Here is a 22680-nt window from a genome sequence, read left to right on the forward strand (position 1 = left end):
TCCCAGTATCCCGGTCGTCATTTGTGTCCTAGTGTCCCAGTCTGTAATTTCTCTTTGAGCGTCCCGTTCGTCATTTATATTTTTTGTGTACCGGTCGTCATTTGTGTCCTGGTCTGTAATTTATCTTTGAGTGTACCGGTCGTCATTTATAATCCCTGTGTCCCGGCTTTTAGTTTTCTTTTTATCCTTTATTTTTCAGTTTTTTCCTTTTTTAGTTTTTATCTTTTTCAGTTTTTATTTTTTTTTATTAGTTTTTTTTATTTTTAGTTTTTTTTGTAGTTTTTACCCTTTTTTTAGGTTTTTTAGTTTTTTTTTCTTTTTTAGTTTTTAGTTTTTTACCTTTTTTTGTTTTTTTAGTTTTATAGCTTTTTTAGTTTTTTTAGTATTTTCTTTTTAGTTTTTTTGTAGTTTTTACCTTTTTTAGTTTTTTTCTTCTTTTGCATTAATGCTAAAGCCAAGGTTCAAACCTGGAGCCTCTCGGACCTAGAACCTGAAACATAACGCTTTACCAACTCAGCTACTTCGGCTTGAATACATTCGTTTTTAGCAGCCTCCTCGGGTGTTGCCATTGTAGGTTCTTCAGTCATTTTACAATGAAAAATTTATCTTTCAACGATCTTCTTACAATTAAAAATTTGTCGTTGAACGATATTCTTAAATACCCGTGTCCTGGTCGTAATTTATATTTCCTGTGTCCCGGTCGTCATTTTTGTCCCGGCATCCCAGTCTGTAATTTATCTTTGAGTGTCCCGATCGTCATTTACATTCCCTCCGTCCCTGTCGTCATTTGTGTCCCGGTCTGTAATTTCTCTTTGAGTGTTTTTTCTTTTTAGTTTTTTTTTAGTTTTAACCTTTTTTCTTTTTTCAGTTTTCTTTTTCTTCTTTATTTTTTCACCGTCACTATGAAATACATATCGCCGAACCTTTGTTTTTTTTAACTAAAATCTGGTAGGCATTGATGACCTTATCCAAGTCAAAATTCAAACCCAATCATCATCGCTATCATTTTCAGTTTTGATATGTTTGACTCTCGCTGTCCAGGTGGATTTTCATCTAACTGCGCGGTTTTGCTTTCTTTAGCCGCAAGCCCTTTTTTTTGCAGTTCTTGTGATTCCTCGGCACGCATCCTTTTCATACTTTCTCTATCAGCCGCAAGTTTTTTGGCATAGACTCTTTGAGCAGCTTCTTCGGCTGTTGCCATTGTAGGTTCTTCAGTCATTTTACAATTAAACATTTTTCCGTCCACGATCTTCTTACAATTAAAAATTTGTCTTTGAACGACTTTCTTAAATACTTTTAATGACATCATCGTCATAAGAAACATGACGACAACTAACTTCATGATGACATGATGACATAAAGTCACTCGACAGACCCACAGACATACAACTTATTTATATATATATAGATATATAGACTGTCGAAACTTCGAGAAATATATATTTCAGTATATGCATATTGAACAGACAATTCACAGCCATTTTTTCAGTAAAGTGTAAGTTATATTTTCGTCTAGAAATCTATGGGGTTGGTCAAAGACATAATTTACACACTTTTCAACAACACTGAACAAAATGGGTATCCCAGAATTTTAATTAGACGTTTTTTGGAAGTGATGGGTGTGTTGGGGGCTGGTTGCCTTGTAATCAGTTTTGACAAGTAAAAAGAGCACTAGCCCTTTCTATTTCCAATCAAATAAGAGTTTTTTGAAGTTTTTACGAAAACAAATGGCAGTCTCAAATTTCTATCAGATACAAATCGGGAAAATACGAGGTTTGGAGGGGGGTTATCCACCCTCCGTTCATTCTGAATCTATAAAAGGCCACTAGAACTCCTGGTTACAAATCCAACAAGCCCCCTCTGGAGTTTATACGATCACCCGTTCTATATATCCCAAGAGCATAACATGCAACCTTTGCCCTTAAGGCAGGGGGCATATGAGCAATCATATGAGCCCTTTCAAAGTTTCTACGACAAGAAATAGCTATCTCATAATTTCTTTCAAATGTATTTTGGGAAAATATGAGGTACGGGGGGGGGGAGTATCCACCCTTTTATTACTCTGAATCTTAAAAAGGGCACTAGTAATTCTGTTTACCAGTCCAATGAGCCCCCTCCAAAGTTCATACGATCACCCTTGCTATATATATATATATATATATATATATATATATATATATATATATATATATATATATATATATATATATATATATATATATATATATATATATATATATATATATATATATATATATATATATATATATATATATATGCCCCACACCATAACTCACAACCTTGCCATGAGGATTCTGGGATATATATATATATATATATATATATATATATATATATATATATATATATATATATATATATATATATATATATATATATATATCTTATATGCCCCACATCATAACTTACAACCTTACCATGAGGACTCTGGGATGGGGGGGGGGGGGACTCATCCGCAAAGACGTAATTTCCGGATCTTTCAACTACGTATAATAAAATGGCTATCTAAAAAATTTTATTGGATGTGTTCATTCTGAATCTATAAAAGGCCACTAGAACTCCTGGTTACAAATCCAACAAGCCCCCTCCGGAGTTTATACGATCACCTGTTCTATATAGACCTTATTATAGCCCCAGAGCATAACATACAACCTTTGCCCTGAGGGCAGGGGGCATATGAGCAATCATATGAGCCTTTTCAAAGTTTTTACGATAACAAATAGCTATCTCATAATTTCTTTCAAATGTATTTTGGGAAAATATGAGGTACGGGGGGGGGGGGAGTATCCACCCTTTTATTACTCTGAATCTTAAAAAGGGCACTAGTAATTCTGTTTACCAGTCCAATGAGCCCCCTCCAAAGTTCATACGATCACCCTTGCTATATATATATATATATATATATATACATATATATATATATATATATATATATATATATATATATATATATATATATATATACATATATATATATACATATATATTTATATATATATATATATATATATATATATATATATATATATATATATATATATATATATATATATATATATATATATATATATATATCTATCTATATATATAAAAATAAGTTGTCTGTCTGTGGATGTGTGGATGGATGTGTGGATGGATGTGTCAGGTGACGTCACCTGAAAAAACTGGATTAGGTGACGTCAAAACTGAAAAAACTAAAAAAAGGCAAAAACTACAAAAAAAACTAAAAACTAATAAAAAAAATAAAAAAGCTAAAAAACTAAAAAAACTATAAAGGTAAAAACCAATAAAAAACTAAAAAAAAAAACTGAAAAAACTAAAAAAAGGCAAAAACTACAAAAAAAAACTAAAAACTAATAAAAAAAGTAAAAAAGCTAAAAAACTAAAAAAACTAAAAAAACTAAAAAAAGGTAAAAAACTAAAAAAAATAAAAAATAAAAAAAAACTAAAAAAAAGGAAAAAACTGAAAAATAAGCTAAAATAAAGGTAAAAACCAATAAAAAACTAAAAAAAAAAGGAAAAAACTAATAAATGACGACACTCAAAGAGAAAGCGACCAGGACAAAAAACTAAAAAAAAAGGCAAAAACTACAAAAAAACTAAAAACTAATAAAAAAAATAAAAAAGCTAAAAAACTAAAAAAACTAAAAAAAGGTAAAAAACTAAAAAAACTAAAAACTAAAAAAAAACTAAAAAAGGTAAAAACTAAAAGAACTAAAAAAGAAAAAAATAAATGACGACACTCAAAGAGAAAGCGACCAGGACAAAAGGAATGTTCGATTAGCAATCAACAAAGCACCGGGACACAGGGAGTATAAATGACGACCAGGACACAAGTAAAAAAAAAAATTAACAAAACTAAAAAGAAGGTAAAAACTACAAAAAAACTAAAAAGAAAAAAAAACTAAAAACTAATAAAAAAACTAAAAAATCTAAAAATCTAAATAAACTAAAAAAGAAAAAAAAAGGAAAAAAATAAAGGAGAAAAACAAAACTAAAAAACGAATGTATATACAGACCGGTACACCGGGATACAAATGACGACCGGGACACAGGGAATATAAATAACGACCGGGACACAGGGACACAACTACAACGGGGACACCGGGGGAAACAGGGGGATAACCTGACAATCTATTTATATGCAAAGACAATGGGACAGCAAAGAATGTTGTATATTCGCAAGTTTTACGTAGTTAAAACCATATATATATATATATATCTATATTCACAGGTGGGACATAGGGACACAACTACAATGGCGCGTAACTATTATGGCGCGTAACGACTTACGCGCGCGGGGGGGCTTGGGGGGGGCGCGAAGCGCCCCCACCAACTAGGTGTTGGGGTGGCGCGAAGCGCCACCCCAACAGCTAGTATATATATATATATATATATATATATATATATATATATATATATATATATATATATATATATATATATATATGCCCCACACCATAACTCACAACCTTGCCATGAGGACTCTGGGATATATATATATATATATATATATATATATATATATATATATATATATATATATATATATATATATATATATATATATATATATATATATATATATATATATATCTTATATGCCCCACACCATAACTTACAACCTTACCATGAGGACTCTGGGATGGGGGGGGGACTCATCCGCAAAGACGTAATTTCCGGATCTTTCAACTACGTATAATAAAATGGCTATCTAAAAAATTTTATTGGATGTGTTTGGGAAAATGATGGGCGGCGGAGGAATATTACTCATCTTCCAGTCACATTCGACTATTCAAAACAGCACAGGTCCTTCTAATTTCCAATCAAAGGAGCCCTTTTCGAAGATTCTACGACAACTCCTTCGACGAGAAGAGCCCAGGTTGAAAAAAAAATACCTCGTGTCAACATGGCTCTTTATTAGGCAGCGATAGTGCGCTGCCAATGATTTTGTTTGAATTTTTTTTTGTTCAGTGTTTCCTTTAGTATCGGATTGTTTTTCTTTGCAACTGAAAGTCTTTTATAAGCCAACCATCTAATATTTATAAATCCAAACCTGTAGAGGATCTTCTAAGACGTCGTTGCATATTGAACAGATGAAATTTGAGTCAACATCTCCAATAAATCTATCAATATTTATTCCCATCTCAATGCCGACTAGTTTCCATGTTCCAATAAAAATAAATTACTATGTCTTGTTTGACCTAGATATTTTCGGTCAAACTGTATAGAGCCTGAATGTGTCTTGGTTGGACGATATTTACTTCAGCCAAAATTTGGTTGCTGAAAAAGGAAATTTGTTTTACACCGAGTTAACACAAAATATAGTCGCAAAACCATAAGGAAAAATTTGCTCCAGTATATTTTCCCAAGTAAGAACAGAGTTACCTCCCCTTAACGGCTTTAAAGGGACATGTTTTTTGCGCTATTCTGAAAAAATCAAAAAAAAAAAAAATTAGGCATTCTAAAGCATGTTGTTAAACAGCAAGGACAATATAAAAGAAAAAAAACAATATTATATATCTATGTAGAATACTTCAATATCATAATTTTATTTTAATTCAAACCATAGATCATCGATTCCTTAAAAAAAATTTGTTGAAAGGAAATTTAGAGATTAAAAATTTGTTTGATCTATTTAAGCTATATTTATAATAAAAAAATCAGTAGAATATTTTATTAATTAAATTTCTATCGATCTAAAACGAATGTATATAATAAGTATAGAGTTCTTACTGTTTCTTGCCGGCCAAGATATCAGCAAAGCTTTTGACTCTGGAATCCACCCGCAACTTTTACTAGTGGCTCTGCTTTGTGGTATCAACAGTTCTGTAATAGCTACCCTTCGAAACATGTATCGGAAATTAAATTAAAAGGTTAAGTCACTTTTTGGTAAAAGCTCTGATTTAATTGACAGGTCCATTCCCGTACATAAAGGTTCTCGACAAGGTGTTATAACCTCACTACCGGTATTTAATAACAGTGTTATCGATACCTAGAAGAAAGTTGAAATGAGCTTTATTTTTCGTGGGTTTGACCTATCGCTTTTGAATTATGCTGACGATATTCTCAATTTGAGTAGAACCTTGGATTTAATAGAGAAGACTTTTGTAAGGTTAAGTGAGGAGTATAACAACATTGGTCTAAAATTCAATCCGAGTATGAGTGACTGTATTAAGTTCAATTCTAAACGACAATTCTGATAGTACCACAATCACCTTGGGTGATTCTAATATTGAACTTTCGTCATCCCTAACTTATATGGGTTTACCCCTTGGTGACCTGTATTGGCTGACCTGTATAGTACGTGTGCAAGGCTACTTGAGCATTTCAGCACTAATTCTAGAACAGCTTATGGACTACTAGTTAATGCTAAAACACGTTACAGTAAGAATGTTTTGGCTAGACTCTATAACGCTTACACAATCCCTCATGTCCTAGCCCTAGATCCTTTATGGAAGCTATTTACCATGACTTATTTACGGCAATCCGTAAACTATATTACAACTTTGCAAAGTACCTTCTAAGTCTTCTTCTTTGGGCTCGTAACCAAAAGTTACGCAACTACATAGTATTACTAATTCAACTGTAGCTGTGGACCAACGACGTGCCGAATTTATTTCATCTCTAGACCGTAGCCACCCATATTATAGTGTTTTTATGTAGTATCGTTTATCACAGTCTGATTTTTTTTTTCTCTTTGCTTTTTTTTCATTTACTCCATATGGGCACTTCTGTGCCATTTTGTATTGGTCAATAAAATTATTGATTGATTGAGAGCATTGATCAAAATAACTGAAAACTAAATCTATTGCTTAAACTATTATTAAATTGTCATTTCTTAAAAACTATACAAAATTCCGAGAAGTTTAGGCTATTGAGGCTATTTTTCAGTCAAATAAAAATGTGTAATTAGATCAAAAGTACTTAAGATCTATGAACAAAAAGTTTTCCATAAATGTTTTTTGGAGGTCATGAATCTAATAGTTTTTCGGCGGAAATTTGTTAAAAACACTTCATGACTAGCAACCCAATTTAAACTATAGCAAAGACGCGATTTAAATTATAATATTTTAGGAGATTTCGGAGGCTATATGACTGGGGTGTTTAAATTTTAGAATGTATTTAAACTTTAAATAGTTAAAATTTAAAATATTTAATACTGAAGGACATATAAAATTTCTAATACCCTCCATGCTTTAGACTATAACATCTCCTAAAATGGTACAATTCAAATACCAACACTTCTTTAGCCACAAAAACCTCCTGTGGTTTTGTTTGTTTTTAGTTTAGTTCTATTTCTTTTTATCTTGTGCTGAGGACGCCTAGTCTACACATAGGCGAAATGTCCGTGTTGTTTCAGTTTTTCATCTTTTCTCTCTAATGACCGCAGCCTCGTTTGATGCTTTTTTGTCGAGTTTTATCTCTCTTTGTTGTTTTTCGTCATGTATTTAAACTTTAAATAGTTTGAATTTAAAATATTTAGAACTCAAGAATGTTTAAAATTTTAATGGCCTTTGTGCTATAGCCTATAGTATCTCCTAAAATGGCATAATTTTCAATGACATAAAAATTTTTTAATATCCTAGTGCTACAGCCCTTAATATCTCCTAAGGTGGTAGAACTTAAATATAGGATTGCTCCTAAAATGGTACAGTCCTTGTTCTATATCTTTTAACAATTATATGATTTAAATACACCCAGTGCTATCACGACTTCCATTTCATGACTTAGTGACTTCCATTTAATCTGGACTGATCAAATATACTACCTCCAGTTCCAAATACTTGAAAAATGTACAATTTCGAGGCCGATTTTTTGCAAGTTAATTTTTGTCATTGGAATCCCCATGGTTCAGCAACAAATTTCTATTCTAAGCATGTTAAAGACGAAAATTCTTTCTGTCTATTTATATCCAATTTTTGGAAACCCCCAAATCTAAACTTTAATTCCTTAGAAATGACTCTTTTACTGAAATATTTACAGTTTCAAAGCCTTCAAATGAAAAATGTTTTGGCCTTTTTGGACCCTTCGTCTAGACAAACTAAAACTTCTCTGTGTTGTAGTTATTTAGCTCCGGACATAGTGCCACAGTGCCACACTGTGCATTACTGAACATATTAGCTTATTCAAAATAAGTTTTAAGGATATCCTGGGGTTATGAATTATACTCATTTAGATTTTTAGACAATTTTTTTTATCCCTTTTTTAATTTTTGATTTTAATTTTTTCGTTTTCTTAATTTTTATCAAAGGTAAATTAAAAGGGTTAGGGTCCAGTCTCTAATTAAGTACTTTGCTACCTTCCTTGGTTGGTTGTTTTTAATGGTGTTCATGGTTTCAAATTTTATAAAATAAAGCTAGTCAATAATGAAAAAAAGGTTAAAGTAAAACAAAGACATAAGATGAAGTAAAAAACAAAAACAAAATACTGGGGATATTTCATGCTTAGGATTTGCTCAGAACAAAATGTTCAAGCCAGTCATTTTTGGAAATTTGTGTGTCATTCTATTGGTCAAATCCCCCCTAGTCTAAATTCCTTTTTATGTATTTGGGGACTATTGCCCTAAAAATATAAATAAGTTTCCATTTGAAAACAAAATGTTTTTGGCCGAAAAAGAATTTAATTCCACATAACATGTTAGAAAATCTTCATCATAAGTTGGAACTACTGCAGATATATTTTTCTATATACCATACTTCCACTAGTCCCATTAATCTTGTAAATTTGTACAATCTCTCTCTAGTGTTGGCTGCAGTCCCAGGAAAGCCAGTCCCAGTCCATGGACCTTGGAAATATTTATCAATTTCTCGCCTCTCGTCTCTCAGAACTAATTCTGTATGTATATGAAAGCTAAATGAAACCTGGGATGTTGTGGCAGCAAAATCCACCCTCTGAGGCTTATCTCTCCCTCCGTAACAACAGAATAAATAGAAAACTTCGTTTTAGAGGTTTAAAGAGTCTTAGTCCTTTTTTATATGTCGAAATTTCTTTGAGCCCAACCAGCAGGATGGGAGGATATTTCTTTTTGCTCCTGTGACAAATTTAGTCTCATTCAATGAATACACCCTCTCCCATTTCATATTAATGGAGCCATCTTTTGGAGGCAATGTTAGCAAGGCAGTATGGGTCAAGAAAATACCTTTTGAAGTATAATACAGTTACGTTTATGAAAACTTAAATCCATCCCTCCTGTTAAAAATCAAGTGAGTATACTTGCTCCTACCTTGACTAGTGAAATAAATATAAATGTTGCTGATAGCGCTACAGGAGGATACAAATCCTAAAAAAGTAATGTTTCTACGAGGAATTGCATTAAAAAAATAATAAGTATAGATAACAATAGGCCTACGATTTATTACAAAGTGTTCTCAGCCAAGATTACATATTGATGTTACGAAGATAACAGGTACCAGGCCAACATGTACTTATCAATTGCTTGAATTTGTCAAGAAAATTGGATAGAAAGTACATGTCAGCGATTATTTCTGTTATGAACACATTTTTCTATCATGTTTTATTCTTTGATTGTATTTAAATTAATATTTCAAGATAATAAAAAACATAAGACTCTTAAGTTTTGAATTCTTTTAATTTTGTTTCTTGTTACATTCTGTTTTGTCTTTTTATTTCAGCATATTTCGGTAAATTTGAATAAGATTAAACTAATTTCACTTTTCTAGTATGTACCATTATGTACATAGGTATTGTGTCTTGTTCCAAGGGAAAAAGTTTTGCTGGACTATTTTTGTCATTAATAAGGCAAAATCAGGTTCGGTGAAAACAATGTCACAGTCTTCCTGAAGCCTTGTCTTCATTGTGCCTATTTCAAGCAAAGTCCGCCAAATAAAACAGCTTCTTGTTCTTTTGAAAACAGACTGGTTTGAAAAAAAAAACACTTCAAATGCCCCTAATTTGTCTTTTTGAACCCTAAAAAGCATCAATCGAGATTGGGACTGCCTGAAAAGTAAAAAAGCACGAACGACTTAGTAAAAAGCAGGAAAAAACTATAATGAAGATACGGCCTAAGCTAATTATCTTAAAAATGATTTATAATCCGTTATCTTACCCAATAACAATATAAATTAGAAGCTTTGTTCCAGAACATTCAACTGAATCAGCTCAAATGCAACTTTCAGCAACAAACTGCGGAAAAGATAAGAGAGGAATACAAATGCTCTCTTTATTGTTTAGACTTTAAAGTGTTGTCATTCTGAAACTATTTGCTGATAAGATCTGGTGACGATACTAATAAAAGAAAATTAGAGAATTATTAGGGTTTGGTTTCTGGCGTGACGATTTTGATGAAAAGATGTTACCTCAACTTATAGTGTAATGTCTGGCGATTTTGTTAGAAATATGTAATTACCAAGAAAATTGTGCAGCTGATATAATCAGTCTTAAGGTTATCAAAAAGTTTGTGGTAAAGAACTGCAAGCAAGGATCGTTGTGGCTAAAGAGTAACCGAAACACTTCAAAAAGACACATCAAATCGAAAAATCGAATTTTCATGCTGATCCAAAACATATGAAGTCTATTAACATTAAGCAATGATAAGTTGCTAGCTTGAGAAAATTTGGCCAATTTTTGAAATTGGGGGAAGCCCCTGTGCCTTAAATCTTCAAGCGATCTTCAATTAACATCAAACCATCAAATTCAGCATATTAGAAAATCCTAATATTAGAAATTGTGGGAAATCAACGGAGTACGATTTACAATGATGCTAAAACCTATGTCGAAGGTTGCTGCATTACAACAACTGAACTCTGCTTGTGATTATTAGGCAACGATATCCAATTTCACTATCTTTGGATAAAATTTTTCTGTGCTTTTGAGACCGCTTGGCCCAAATGCTTTAGCACCTAAGTTACAAACTAATTGAATAAAAATTCACTGACTGTTTTTCAGACACCATTTTCTGGGATACTTCCCCCAACTTAATCTTTTTTTACATTAGAATACCCTCACCCAAGAGGTTGGAACCTGCTTTCAGGTGAAACAAAGTATTGTTTAGCTTTATTTTTTGTTTGGCATAGGGATTCCTTGGCTCAAAGACTTACAGATACTAGTTTCCAGCCAATAGAGCAAACAATATCTTTTCCAGGATACCTATTTGGAGGGTCCGCTGCCCCTGTCTAAGTGTTTTTGAATGATATGGGACCCAGAGGAATTGCGGTTGCATTTTTTAAATCCTTCTTTTAAAAGTTTGTATACCCTTTATCGGGCCTCATTTATGGCAAATCAATATTTTCTTCGTTTTCGTCTGTGCACTTCGCTAAATCCTCTTAGCTTAAGAACTTGCATATGGTTTTCAAGTAAAAAATAAGTAATTTTCAAGTATAAAAGTGTAGAACCTTACTATAGACGATTCAAGCTCGTATCTGCAAAAATGAGGATTTTTTTTTTTTTTTTTTTTTTTTTTTTTTTTTTTTTTTTTTTTTTAGATGAAAGATCACGGATGCATGATCTTTTAATTTTTTTTTTATAATCGTGGCAACCCAGTGGTTTTAGATCTTAGGAAAAGGGCTCTTTAGAACGAAAATGAAAAGTCTAGTGCCCTTTTTAAATGATCGAAAAGATTAACGGGCAAATAGGCCCCCTACCAAGCCTCTTTTTTCTCAAAATTTTTAGATAGCCATTTTATTAAGAATAGTTGAAAGATCGCATAACTATGTCTTTGGAGATAACGTCTCCCTCCATAGCCTCTGGGGAGAGGTCTTAAATTATGAAATTGACTCATTGTTTATGTATAGTATTTTCTTATGAGCGATTATGCATATGTTTTCTCGGTAGAGGGGGTTGGCCGAATTTTCTCCTTGAGATACTCTTCAAGGGTAGGGAATTTTCCACGAAGTAAATTTTCCAGTAGAAACTATACAAACGGAGGAATTTGCCTGAATTCTGATACGAAATTCTTCTTATGTCTTGCTTCTTCTTTGCCAACTCAATTTGTTTGTGGAGAGGAGGGATCTTTCCGTGAAGGACAAACCCGATTTTCTGGTATTATTTGAAAATGATCAGGTATTAAATAAATAATCAAAATCAACTGAAAGTAAGGAGCAACATTTGAATTTAATGACGAACAGAAACTATTGCGTATATTAGAGGGTTTCCAATCCTCAAAACTTCACTCTTTATGCTAAAGTTTTAGTTTTATCCAATTTTTTTTAACCATTCCTGAAATACAAGGTTCCTTTAATTAGAACAACTAGAAGCTTTTTTTAAAAGTACTATAAACATCAACGCAAAGAGCGATGTGTTCAGGAGGGAGTAACACCCCTTATAAACGTATTAATTTCTGTTCGTCTTAAATTTTAAGGTCGCTCCTTACTTTTAGTTGAAAAAAATTATCTTTAAATTTATTATAGGAGGGAACAGCCCCTTCCATACACGGAGTATTTTCTGTTCGTTTTAAGTTTTAATGTCGCTCCTTACTGTTAGTTAAAAAACTTGTTTTTTTTATTTAATTTGAAAACCTAAATTCATCCCTCCTGTGAAAAATTAAGTAACCATTCTTGCTCTTACCTTGGCTAGTGAAATAAATATAAATATTAAAGATCACAATAGGCCTACGATGTATTACAAAATGTTACTAACCAAGATTACATATTGGTGTTACCAACATTACAGATACCCAGCCAACTTGTACTTATCAATTACTTGAAAAAGTCAATAAAATTGAATAGAAATTACATAATAATATAAAATAAACATAAAATTTTCATTTCAAAGTGAAATTATGAATGCGACAAAACCCTTTCTTCTCTCTCTCTCTTCAAATTCTTGAAAAGAAAAATTTAGTCACTGGTTTTACACAAAAACTAAGATATACATTCTCTTGTCAAGGAGACTCTTAAGATTCGCATTCTTTTAATTTTATTTCTTGTTACATTCTGTTTTTTCTTTTTATTTAACCATATTTCGGTATATTTCAATAAGATAAACCTAATTCCACTTTTCGAGTATGAACCATTGCGCACATAAATACCGTTTTTTGGTTCCAAGAGAGAGCATTTTGCTGGACTATTTCTGCATCTAACAAGGAAAAATCAGATTTAGTGCAAACAATGTCACAGTTTCCTTGGAGCATTGTCTTCATTATAGCTATTTCAAGCAAATTCGGCCGAATAAAACAACTTCTTGTCCTTTTGAAAATGGGCTTTTTCGAAAAAAAGTATAAAAATACACTTTAAAAGCACCTTCCAACTAAAAGCACCCACTGCTATCATGACTTCCATTTCATGACTTGGTGACTTCCATTTGATCTGGACTGATCAAATACACTACCTCCAGTTCCAAATACTTGAAAAAAGTACAATTCTGAGGCCAATTTTTTTTCAAGTTAGTTTTTGTCATTGGAATCCCCATGGTTCATCAACAAATTTCAATTCTTAGCATGTTTAAGACGAAAATTCCTTCTGCCTATTTATGACCAATTTTTGGGAACCCCCCCCAAATCTAAAATTTATTTCCTTAGAAATGACTCTTTTAGTGAAATATTTACAGGTCTCAGTTTCAAAGCCTTCAAATGAAAAATGATTTGGCTTTTTTGTACCCTTCGTCTAGACGAACTAAAACTTCTCTGTGTTGTAGTTATTTAGCTCCAGACATAGTGCCACAGTGCCACACTGTGCATTACTGAACATATTAGCTTATTCGAAATAAGTTTTAAGGATATCTTGGGGCTATGAATTATACTCATTTAGATTTTTAGAAAGTTTTTTTTATCCCTTTTTTAATTTTTGATTTTAATTTTTTCGTTTTCTTAATTTTTATCAAAGGTTAATTAGAAGGGTTACGGTCAAAAGATTTCAGCAGTCTCTAATTAAGTTCTTTGCTACCTTCCTTGGGTGGTTGTTTTTAATGGTGTTCATGGTTTCAAATCTTATTAAAAACAAGCTAGTCAATAACGAAAAAAAGGTTAAAGTAAAAAAAAACATAAGATGAAGTAAAAAGCAAAACAAAATACTGGGGGTATTTCGTCCTTAGGATTTGCTCAGAACAAAATGTTCAAGCCAGTCGGCCCCATTTTTGGCAATTTTTTGTGCCTATTCTAATGGTTCTATCCCTTTAGTCTAAATTCCTTTTTGTGTATTTGGGGACTATTGCCCTAAAAATATAAATAAATTTTCATTTGAAATAAAATGTTTTTGGCCGAAACAAAATTTAATTCCGCATAACATGTTAGAAAATATTTATCATAACTTGGAACTACTACAGATATATTTTTCTATATACCGTACCCCCACTAATCCCATTAATCTTGTAAGTTTGTACAATCTATCTCTAGTCATAGCTGCAGCCCCAGGAAATATATATCAATTTCTTGCCTCTCATCTTTCAGAACTAATTCTGTGTGTATATGAAAGCTCAATGAGACCTGGGATGTTGTGGTAGCAAAAACCAGCAAGATGGGAGGATATTTCTTTTTACTCCTGTGACAAATTTAGTCTCATTCAATGAATACACCCTCTCTAATTTTGTATTAATGGAGCCATCTTTTGGAGGCAATGTTAGCAAGGCAGTATGGGTCAAGAAAATACATTTTGGAGTATAATACAGTTACGTTTCTATACTTGCTCCTACACTGGCAAGTGAAATAAATATAAATATTGCTGATCGCGTTACAGGACTATACAAATCCTATAAAAGTAATGTGTCTACGAGGAATTACATAAAAAAAATAATAAGTAAAGATCACAATAGGCCTACGATTTATTAAAAAGTGTTCCACTTTGTAATAAATAAACAGTTTCTTTCGAAAACAGTGAAATAAATTTCACTGTTTGAGTCACCAGGGTCAAAAACCTTGTACACGAAACACAGTTCCGTGGCGTGAACAACAAGAACAATCATTTTTTTGTATGGGTGGCTCTGACGTGTCCCCCTTTTTCCGTTTTCTCTTATGTGACTGCTAGCGAGGCACAAGGAAATCATGGAGAGCTAATGAAGCAGTCATTTTAAAAGAAATTACCACATCTACGTGCTTTTTGTCATTAAAATACACATTATATAAAATAAAAAAAAGTTTTGACAGAAAAGTCCTTGCAACCCAAAATGTCGTTGCAATAAGGCTATATGATGACGATAGTTGCAATTGGAGTTCTTTCTTTAATGAATCAGCCAAAAAGGAACCCTTTTCTAAAGATTAAGCATATATCGTATTGAGTAGATTGCCATCTTTTTTTTTTAATGTAATTCCTCACAAAAGCATTACTTTTCTAGGAGTTTTATCCTCCTATAAGATGATTCGAAATATTTACATTTATTTACTTGTTTCTTTATGGAGTTACAATAAAGCAGTCCTTCATTCAATTGCAACACTGTCGGTTTACCTTGAAATGTTAAATCCATCGAAATGCGCACAAACAAAAAACCAAAATCTCGCACAGGAAACGCATGTGAAAATGGATTTAGGTCGTGTTTTGTTGCTTTTCATTTACAAATTTCAAGATCTCTCAATATCATTTATGAATGGAATAGAATATAATTTGGAAACTAATCAGAATTATCTGTAAAATAACATATATCTTAATCAGCAACGGAAGAAGGACCTATTAAAATGCCCAAGTAGGGGTTTCTTGAGATACATTTTTTAATGAATGAAAAAAAAAATGAATAAACTCTCTCTTTATTAACTACTAAATTACAAAAACCTTAAATACACACAACCGCCCGGGGGAAGGCTCAAACAGCCTGATGTTGGACGGCGCAATCCTCTGATTCTCAACCTAATTCAATAAAAAAAAAATTAAAGAAGGACAAAAACACTCTCAATCAAATTACCCCTTAACACCAGCATATACATAAATAAAGGCTAACAATAATAATAAAAAAAAAAAATTAAAAAAAAAATTATCTCCCCACTCCCAATAAATGTTTTTTTAATTTTAGTTTAAACAACCCAATATGTTCTGCCTCCCTAATGCCAGCTGGGATATCATTCCAAATAGCCGAAGCTAAATACCTAATTCCGAAAGCTGTACGTGTGGCGTCTCGGTACTCAACAATCAAATTATCTGCCTCTCCAGTCTCATACCCATGGAGTGAACGATTTACTCGAAAGAAACTGGTAAAAACTGGAGGGCATACATCATTGCAACATCCATACGCAAAAACAGCAGCTTGATAATTTCAAATCTGACCAATGTTAAGCACTCGTAATTTCTTAAAACATGACGCGGTATCATTCACATTTTCTACATAATTACCAAGAAGATGTTTTGTTTTATATTGTAGGATCTGCACTCTTTTAAAATTTGCTTAGAAATTACTAGACCAAATGACACAACCATAAGAAATATAAGGCGCAACAATGGTGTGACATAATAATAAAGGAACTGAGAATGATAAAACATGCCTTAATCGTCGCAAAATTCCCAAACCTCTAGCAACTTTAGCTACAACAAGATCACTATGGTTCTTCCAAGATCGATTACATTCAAGCTGGAACCCCAAATATCATACTTCATACACCTGTGACAAAGGCCTACCGTTAAAAAATATGTTTTTATCAACACATAGAGGCTCACCAACTCTCCTATAAATCATAAAATTAGTTTTATTAACGTTCACTGACAAAAGGCTCAAACTTGTAAACACAAAAATGCCTTGAATACCCTATTTACGTTCAACAACAAATCATCGACCGATTGACTAGACACAGTTAAAGCTGTATCATCCGCGAAAGTCGTAATACAACACTCAGGTAAGTAGAAACGCATTGAATCAACATGCACAAAGTGCAGAAATGGTCCCAAAACAGACCCCTGAGGTACACCACACCTCACTTGAAAATGAGAAGAAAACATATCATTTAAAAAAACCTGAATAAATCTACCACTTAAAAAACTATTAAACCACTTTAAATAGATACCACGAACTCCAAGGGATTGTAGACGTTTGAGTAGTATAATAAAATCCACTGTATCGAATGCTTTTCTAAAATCGATAAAAACAGTCAAAGGGATTTCACCACGTTCAAATCATTTATTTACAATATCACAAAGGGAATGCACGGCGTCCGACGTCGAGTAAACTTTCCTAAATCCAAACTGGTTTTCACTTAACATTCCCGTTTTCACTAGGTGATCATAAAGCCTTTTATGCAAAATTTTTTCAAATATTTTCGAAAACAAGAGTAGGATTTTTATGGGTCTATAATTTTCAATTTCTAGCTTAGATCACCTTTGTCAAGGGGAATTACTTTTGCCCTTTTAAACGCGTCAGGGAATATACCGGTTTGGAGGAAAAGATTGATTATATCGACTAGACACAGCATTAAATAACACATCACTGACCCAAAAGTTTTCAAATTAATGCCATCTATCCCTGCTGAATTTGATTTGATTGTTTTCACAGCCTTCAGAAATTCATCTCCATTACAAGGCTGAAATTCAATTTCATTTTCGATTCCTCTCCAAAAATTCATCTTTCATTAAATCATTAGTACAGTTCACCAACCGTTGCGCCTGTACATTTTGCCCAACACTTGAAAAAAACTCAGCAAATTTAATCGTGATACTTATTTCATCATTAACAAGCTCACCTTGAATCAGTAGCAAATTAGGAGGAGCTTCTTTCTTTTTTCCTAATAGGTCATTAATAATTTTCCAAATTCTTTTAGTATTATCCTTATTTAAACTCAATTGCTTGGTAAAGGATTCTTTTTTTAGCCTTTCTTCTCATCGAGTTTACTTTGTTGCTTATGATTTTGAATTCTTCCAGTTTCATTGCACATTCACTATTTAAATATTCCACATACGCTTGATTTCTCAAATCTTACACTTTAAGAATTTCAATAGTTATCCAGGACTGCCTGGGTTCACATTTACGTGGTTTCAAGAATTTCACCGGGTTTAATTTAAGTTTATTACGACAATACTGCAAGCTTCAATAAGAAAATCAAAAACAAATTTAATGAGGTTTTTAGAGCCCCAAGTCAAAAATAAAGAATTGAAAAAAAAAATGCATATAAAGTAAAATGTAGGAGGGCAAGCTAGCTTTGAAATCCTTTTGGGAAAATTTATATTTAAATTCTAACCTTCGTCCCCTGGATACCTTGTTTTTTGATAATGAAAATTCAGGAATTTCCCATATTTAAGTTAATTCTTATAAAACAAAATATATTTCAATATGAAATAATATTTATAAGCTGCGTTCAACATTGTAGCATTTAAACCAATTTTTCAATTTTTTTTTTATATTTTCAGTAGCTTTCCAGAAATTAGTGATAATGTTTTATCTAATTCCAATTATATTTCATCGTAATTTGCTCTATTAACTTTCCTCGAAGTTTTTTTTTTTTTAGAGGTTCACAAATTTTACAGCAATACTTTTTTCTCTCTTTACATAGAGAAAGTAAAAGGGACTGGGACAGTCCGAGTGCCTTTGTCAAAATCTTTATTCCAAGAAAAATCACAAATAGGTATATCAGGAAGCTGATGAAATTAATTAACAAAACACTAAACCAATTGGTACTAAGAAGTCTGAACAAAAAAAATGCATAGCTATTCAAAAGACAAAAACAGATAAATCTATACAAAGAAATAGAGAACAATCAATATAAGCACAAAATATGCAATTAAAATACACCCTTTTTACGGTATATCTTTGAAAAAACAGCCCCCCTCCCTCCAAACTCCTACTCTGATATTTTGCAAAATCATTGTTTAACACTATCATGTGGCAAAAGAATGAAAACGAAAGTGGAAACTAAACTATTTCTTAAAAAAAAACTTACTACTAAATTTTAAGATAAATTAAGCTTCTAATTTTGATTTTACATTCGTGAAGGGGGCAGGGATATCCAGCGGGCTTCTTTCGCCCCAAATATTGCACAAAATTCTCTCTTAGTTCTAAATCAAAATACTTTAAGAAACAAAAATGTAAACAGGAACCTAAAGAAATATATAGTTTGAGTAACATTTAAGAACAGAACTTTCTGAGGTGAAAAAGATCCAGTTTAGCATCTTGATTTTGAAACAAGTGGAATTACAATACCAAACTATGAAATAGAAATGTTTGTCTTGTGGTGGCGAATTGGGCTTGATCTCAGCTTTGTAATACGGTACCCAGATTTCAAACTCGCATGGACCAATAAAATACAGAGCGGGTGTGAGGATTTTAGTAATCAACAAGCGTCGTTAATCCAAAGCACAACAGATATATCATCCATACTTATTCTTTGAATGGACCAATTTTTAGGTTTGACTTTTAAATTTCAAACTTTTCAATCTTACATAAAAAATCCACTAACAATCTTCCACTTTTAGAATTTACCGTAACACCTTATAGAAATTACCCTGATATTTAACGACAATCAAATGTTCGTAACAGTTTTGTAGTTGCTCTTGGAGACACACCTATAAAACTTATTACAAAGACTTTTTTCTACAAGCTCTTTAATTAGGTAGCTTGTTTTGCCAATAATTGTCAATAATTATATTCCAAGATTTCGTTAAAGCTTTTTTTTCATGTTTTTTTTTTTGTAGAAATAGAGAAAAGATCCTTAATTACTACCGCAACCGAATCTGAACTCGGGGCCATATTCAGTCCTGTAGCGAACTTGCACTTGAACTTCAAAATTTCTGTAAGCTACAAAATTTTGCACCTGAAATATTTTTTAAGAGTTTTATTGGACTGTTATTTCTTCAAACGACATAGTCAACTAATCTCAATATAAATACTACATTTCCCGTTGCAAAACAATTTTACTGTCTTTTCCTAACCAAGTTGAAATATATATGTTATGGTCAACGTTAGAAATTGGTAAATGACGACGACCACCGGTGAATGTCCAAAATACCTTTTTTCTCCTTGGACTTAGTCTGCGCTGCCATTCACCTTTTTCACTTTTATACAAGGTTCTATTGTGACAGGTTAGTTTAGGGTTTTTAACCGATTTCTGAAATTTGAAACTAAATATAACCTAAAAAAACCAAACCTAATCAAACTCTTACTATTGAAGCTTGCATAAGACTGAGAAAGCTGATTCACAAAGCTAATTGAATCCAAGCAGAGAAAAAGGAATTTTAGACATTCACCAGTGAATGTCGACATTAACCATATTTCGGACATGAAAAATCTGTTTGTAACTTCAGATTTTTATTAAAATTTGAAATTAGGAAAACCTCACAAACAACAGAGTTTTTCTGAGGGCTAAAAACCATAAACTTCACAAAAAATAATAATAATAACAAAAATATAAAAAAAAACAGATGTGACATTTTTCCATCTTAGACAGAGCATCTCAACTATACAAGATAATCGCAAAACCATTCTGAGAAGGCTTCGTTTTGCAAATCATACAATTCTTTCCGCGTGATGCAATGATTTATTATAATACAAATACGATTTCCATCCAAACTCGATTCCTATTTCCACACCCTCATTCGATTTCCGAGAAATTAATCAAATTACCAAAATCAAGCTATAAAACTCTTTTTTAAGTTTTCTTTTGGTACCATTCAAATACGCTTGGACATTGAAGACGCGAAATGACGCTTTTTTAACCAAATTATTCACGTCTTTATTTTGGGTCAATTGTCCCAAGATAAAATTGATTGTCAACATAATGTCTTTAACTAGAAATAAAATGGATACAGATTGGCGTTACCAAATGACTTCAACCAATGATTTTCACAGTTTAAAGGTAAGCATTAACAATTCTTAGCATTAAAATAAATGCTGGGGAATGCAAATAGAAATAGCAATTAAAATATTTTTTGACAATGGCCCGGAAAGTACAATGGAGTAGAATTTTGGAGTAGAAACCAACAGGCAGATTCATGGTATGGAACCCCAATCATGGAACCCCAATAGGTAGATTCATGCTATGAAACAAAAAGAGATAATAACATGAGCCATTAATCATAATAACGACGCTTCTTAAATTGCAGTTTTACAACAGCTGGCTTCGAAATATAGCAACCGCATTACTAAGCTGCGTTCACACCCACTGTGTCAGCACAGGACAAGGTAAAAACTGCAGTAATCAGTCCAAATTTCTAAAAACTGAAAAAAAGTTAAATATCAAACAACAAATATATTTTATGGTCTAATAGATCTGGAGATTTGGAGCCTGGGATGGGGATTTGAGGATTTCTCATTACACCGCTTTAATGCTATTGTACCAACAAAGACATTTCCCCTTTTATTGTTTAGTAGGCTACTCAATGTTCAGGGGCTCATTTCAAAGGTAGTTTTTTTATACTCAATCACTAATTTTAAGTTTTAATTGATAAGACCAGCATAAAGTGAGATATGGCACCCCAAAAATATAATTTGGTTGCCATTTCCAGAATAGAGTGACTTAGGGGAATGAAAAAGTTAAATATTTCTTTCAACTTTGACCAGGCTGAGGAAAGACCAAAACCTCCTGTCACAAATTCATTTTTTTTTTTAATCTCTGGGCTTACACTGTACTCTTTGTAAAGTGTAACTCTTACTCTGATAACTCTAAAAGGAATGTGGAGATAACTCCACAAAAAAAAACTCAAACGAGACTTCGGCTAATAGAGAGAAATGTGATGAAATACTAAAATAACGCAGATATTTTGCCTGTATAAAACTATGCATCCTCAGCACACGAAAAAAAAAACTAAACTAAAAACAATAACTACACTGATCCACGTAGGGAAAAGAGGCTATTAGAGTTACTTCATTTAAAACATCAGAGCAACTGAGGCAAAATAATGAAGATTGAAACTAAGTTAACTATTATGTTGCGAAATAATCCTCTTGTTAGCTAATATTGAAGCAACCTTTTTTGGTCTAGTAGGTAATCTTGTCCCCTGATGATTGTGTAAAACTTTAATTCCCTTATTGACTATTGGTTCATCTTTCAAAAGACAATCATAAATTGGTTGAATTTTTAAATTCCCCATGTTTATATTTATTGAAAGATTAGCAAACATATTTATTTTTAATTTCTATAGCCTCCTTCGCCAATTGAGAAATAGCTATATCATTAGAAATAGCTATAGCTTCATCAAATTGTACAAAATGTTCAAGATGAAAGAATATATGTTCAGCCAGAGCCGAAACAAAAGTTTTGGGAGGCTTTCTTAATGGTAGCGTTTTTTCTATTGACTTGCGATGCTCAATAAATCTTTCACTTAATTGTTGGTAAGTTCTACCAATATAAGACTTCCCAAAAGAACAAGGAATTTTATACACCCCACTAACTAAATCTCCCCGGGTTAGACCCTTCCCAGAATCAAGGAAAATACCTAATGGTCTCACTGATTGGAAACAAGTATCAATGTTATGTTTACGCAAAATTCGTTTAAGCATCTTCCCCAAAATAGGTACTTAAGACAAAGAAATGAAACTTTTCGGCATAATTAATTCTGTACACTGAGTTTTATTTCTCTTTGTTGTTTGTTGTCATGTCTGGCCAGTTCGGTTTAAGAAATTTCAAAGGTTAAATATTTCAACTTTGACCAGGCTGGGGAAAGACCAAAACCTCTTGTCACAAATTCCTTTCTTTTTTTCCAGTCTTTGTACTTACACTGTACTCTTTGTACAGTGTTAACTCTTATTCTATACTTACTATTTACGCTAAAGTTTGAATTTTTCTATTAACTCAACTTTTTGAAACAGTAAAAAACTTTAGCGTAAAGAGCGAGACGTTGAGGAGGAAAAGTCCCTTTCATA

The 22680-nt window shown here is 32.3% G+C and overlaps 1 protein-coding gene across 2 annotated transcripts in view; it reads right to left on the reverse strand.

The window, feature by feature from the left end:
* The window catches only part of LOC136024989 (E3 ubiquitin-protein ligase NRDP1-like), a 69534-nt gene extending 59336 nt beyond the window's left edge, over window positions 1–10198 (reverse strand). The window contains exons 1-2 of one of the 2 annotated variants that reach the window (XM_065700600.1): window positions 10091–10198; window positions 5078–5304 (exon numbers count right to left, since the gene is read on the reverse strand). In XM_065700600.1, the coding sequence (XP_065556672.1) occupies window positions 5078–5167 (90 nt within the window). In that variant the 5' untranslated portion in view covers window positions 5168–5304; window positions 10091–10198. The remainder of the gene's footprint in view (window positions 1–5077; window positions 5305–10090) is intronic. The other variant, XM_065700601.1, reaches the window with a different exon arrangement.
* Window positions 10199–22680: the final 12482 nt, after the last annotated feature.

The sequence above is a fragment of the Artemia franciscana genome, chromosome 3 (assembly GCF_032884065.1).
Source record: "Artemia franciscana chromosome 3, ASM3288406v1, whole genome shotgun sequence".
NCBI classification, from domain to species: Eukaryota; Metazoa; Arthropoda; class Branchiopoda; order Anostraca; family Artemiidae; genus Artemia; species Artemia franciscana.